We start from the raw sequence: 3,728 nt of genomic DNA, 5'->3' as shown, positions 1-3,728 counted from the left end.
AAAAAAAAAAAAAAAAGATAAAGAAAAAAAAACCTAATAAAATAAGAACTATATATAGTAGTCAAAATTTGAAGTGGATCAAAACCTTTCATCAAAGTCCTAAAACCAAAATGTGTTCTTGTCTTAGGACAACTTTGATAAACTTTTTTGATCCACTTCAAATGTTGACTACTGTATACGTATAAACCAAATTTATTAATAAAACATGGTAACAATAAATACCTTGATTTTGGAATTTTCAAACTTTTCTTTCACCCTTGTCTTGGCAAGTTCATTTCTTTGACTTATGCACATTTTTTTCTGTTCCTGAAGAATGGTTAAAAATGATGTGAATGTGATTATAAGGGGCCTAATAATATAGGTCAATTGTGAAATCAGTTTCAATATTTAAAGGTTTATACTTTTTAAATGTTCTTAAATATATAATTTTAGTTTTATATAATATTATACATAAAATATTTTTATTAAAAATGCTTTTATATATCTTATTTTTATAATACAATTTAAAAAAATATATATTATACATTTTATTTACAACCAAATTTCCAGAAAAGTTGGGACATTTTTTTTTAAATGCAACAAAAACAACAATCGTTATTTGTTAATTGTCTACCTTTTCTTCTGAGATTTGATCTTCAGGAAGGCGTGCAGCTCTAAACAGACAGATTAAAAAGATTTGAAAGATGTACAACATTGACAACAACTTAAAATCTCCAAAGGCATGTCAACAATTCTGATGTCAAAAAACATATAGAGAGCAGCTCAATGTGATATCTGGACAGATTGTAGGAATTTTAAAAATGATATTAAAAATTAAATATTCAAAATATAATACTGCACAGCCCATTTAATGACAAAGAAATTCTAATTCTAACCTCATAAAGTCTACTGGATCCATGTTATCAGTCTTTGTACAGATGAAGTTGATGCTTTTACATTCTCCTCCTGGTCCCAGATCTTCAATGCAGTGCTTTAATATCCCCCAGGGGTCTCTGTCAGTGATTGCTCGATTGATATTACTTACAATCCACACAGAAGAGCACTCTCTCAGTTTCTACAGGATTTAAAATAGTCAGTTAGAGGACATGCTTGTAGTAACATATTAGATTGTTTGGTTGTATAATGTGCATTTTCAAAAGAGTGCAGAAATATATTTACAGATTTCCACAGGTCATCTCTAGTCTTGTTGCAGTCTCCAGTCCCAGGAATATCAACAAGCACAATGTGCTCCATGAGTTCACGACAATCTGGTATCTTGATTGTCACACTCTTCACAAGCGGCCAGTACCAGCCACCAGAACATGCTTCACTGTTCAGTATGTAACGTGCAACATCACTGGCAAATTCAGAGACCTGTTGAGGAAATAAGTTGTTTTAATTTAAGGAAAAAAAGAGAAATAAATGTATTATTATTATTGTTGTTGTTGTTTTTGTTTTACGAAACACTAAATATTAGTGTCCTAAAACATACATCGCTTTTTGAGATCTTCTTTGAGTTTCCAGTTTCCTTATTGATGGACAATAAGTTTTCAATCTCAGCAAATTTTTCATCTTTCTTGAGCTCTTCTAATGTTTTCTTGTCTGCATCATCTCCATACAGTGCAGTGATCTTTTCTTCCGCAATTTCAATGAAGTCCTCATTCCTGTCCTCATTTTCATCTGATAAAACTATAAGAAGATCTTTCAACTCTTTCTCCCACTCCTGCAGAAGTACAATATAGAATATAGTCGCACCGGTAGTGACGTCATGGCTGTCGCCGGCCAACGAGTTGGTGTTTTTTCAATGTATGCTTCAGACACGGGTCACGACGAGGCGTTCCCCATAGCGACCCCTGGAGGACGCAGTGTCTCGTTCCCTACTCAGGGAACCATGGTTACATAAGTAACCTGAGACGCTTTATTTCATTTCCTCAATTGTGATTTATTTATATATTTATTAAAGGCATGGTAAGATCAGTATAAATGAGCAAACCTCTTTAGAGAAGAGCTCGATCTCTGCTGTGTAGTTGGAGTCAGTCAGATTGGCTTCCACCTGAGTAATAACAGCTGTACAGGCACCAAAACAACCAGACGGCAGTAGATTCTTTTTTCCCAAGATTGCACTTAATAGGAAGCTCTTCCCTTCTCCAGATTTTCCGAAAATCCCTATGATTGCCTTCTTTCTGTTAACAGTATTCATTTTATTTATCTTTGAAATGATGTCTCTGTGCATAATGATTGTGTGGACCAAGTTATCAGTGACTCTTTTCATGATTTGCTTTGCCTTCAACATGATCTCCATATCTGTGTAAAGAGAAGAAAATGGTCACAATGAGGATTATTGTTTAAATAAATGCATTATACGAATGGCATAAGGCCTATCTTTACAAAACTCCACATTGTATATGTAATAATGAATTCTGTAACACCTATTGCCTACAGATCATCATATTCTTGTTAGCCCCTGCTGGTATAACTATACCAGAATGTGTGCAAAAGGCATCTTTCCACTTTCCACAAAAAGAATTAAATTAAGAAAATGTCTGACATGACCGCTTTACATCTGTTGTAGCTACATTGTGAATAAATTATGTAGACGTTCTAGGCTAAATTACTCTAGTAGTGCCAGATTAAGAATGGACAGATTCAGAATGTACTTGCCTGTTGTCAGTGGTGGCTCTGAGTCAGATGATTCATGATCACGTTTTCTTTTAGTACCTGATAATTATGATTTTTTTTTTCCGTCAGTTACAAACTTTAAAGCAAACACACAATGATATTATTATTTTAGAAAATTGTATACCTTGGTTAGGCATTGTGGGATGGTTGGAAAGATCTGGAGGGATTAAAAAGAACATTCAGATTAAAAACATGATTCAACTATCAACAGACTATTTTCATATCATAAAGAGAATGTCAGTTATCTTTAAAATATTTTTTAAACTTACAGGTATACCTTAGAATAAGATCAGTTTGTTCATTGATTAAAGGATCTTCTTTTTTTCTTAACTATAATAACACAATTTTTTGGCTCACCCTCAGAGGATGTGCTAGGTTGTGAGGGCACATGCAGCAGTGGAGGTTGATTTTTTGTCATCCCATGAATTTTATCCATTTCCTTTCCTGGTGTTTCAAAAAATATGGCTGATCTAATAAAAATAAATAAAACAACAACAAAAAAGCTTATGCATGCTGACATCTTATTTTTCAAGAGAACAGTGATGTGACAATAAAATTGCTCCATCCTGATTTCTTCTGTTTTTGTGAAGATCTCATACTAAATAGTTTTAGATCTTAAAATTAAATATAAAACCCATGTGAAAAGCTAATTGCCCACTTGAACTTAAAAGCTGGTTCAGCCAACTTTAGCAGCAATAATGGCAACCAAATGAACTGAAGATCAGTCTTTCAACAGTAGAATTTTGACCCACTCTTCATTGCAGAACTGCTTTAGCTGAGGCACAATGAAGAGATTTTGAGCATGAACTACCCATTTAAGGTCCTGCCACAGCATTTCAACCAGGTTCAAATCAAAACTTTTACTAGGCCACTGCAAAATTAAATATAGGTTTTTTTGAGCCATTCAGAATTCATGTTTCTATCAGTTATTGCAAGTTGCCCAGGCTCTAAAGCAGCAAAGCATCCCCACAACAGCACGCTGTCACCGCTATGCTTGACCATATATGATGTTCTTTTCTGAACTTGATGTTTGGTTTATGCCAGATGTATCAGAACCCCAAAGTGCCAAA

General features: G+C 33.9%; 1 protein-coding gene across 2 annotated transcripts in view; it reads right to left on the bottom strand.

Annotated features, from left to right (window-relative positions):
* The window catches only part of LOC107748425 (nuclear GTPase SLIP-GC-like), a 6,654-nt gene extending 3,277 nt beyond the window's left edge, over positions 1-3,377 (bottom strand). For both annotated transcript variants that reach the window (XR_001640932.1, XM_016563199.1), the window contains exons 1-9: positions 3,016-3,377; positions 2,783-2,815; positions 2,641-2,697; positions 1,973-2,283; positions 1,472-1,702; positions 1,159-1,353; positions 876-1,054; positions 614-653; positions 223-306 (exon numbers count right to left, since the gene is read on the bottom strand). Coding sequence is in view for 1 of the 2 variants with exons in the window: in XM_016563199.1 (XP_016418685.1) it covers positions 223-306; positions 614-653; positions 876-1,054; positions 1,159-1,353; positions 1,472-1,702; positions 1,973-2,283; positions 2,641-2,697; positions 2,783-2,815; positions 3,016-3,223 (1,338 nt within the window). In the remaining variant the exon portion in view is untranslated. The remainder of the gene's footprint in view (positions 1-222; positions 307-613; positions 654-875; positions 1,055-1,158; positions 1,354-1,471; positions 1,703-1,972; positions 2,284-2,640; positions 2,698-2,782; positions 2,816-3,015) is intronic.
* Positions 3,378-3,728: the final 351 nt, after the last annotated feature.

The sequence above is a fragment of the Sinocyclocheilus rhinocerous genome, unplaced genomic scaffold, assembly GCF_001515625.1.
Source record: "Sinocyclocheilus rhinocerous isolate Xijiao unplaced genomic scaffold, SAMN03320098_v1.1 scaffold19706, whole genome shotgun sequence".
Taxonomy (NCBI): domain Eukaryota; kingdom Metazoa; phylum Chordata; class Actinopteri; order Cypriniformes; family Cyprinidae; genus Sinocyclocheilus; species Sinocyclocheilus rhinocerous.
The sequence above is the reverse complement of the archived record's forward strand: the minus strand, read 5'-3'. Positions and strand labels throughout refer to the sequence as shown.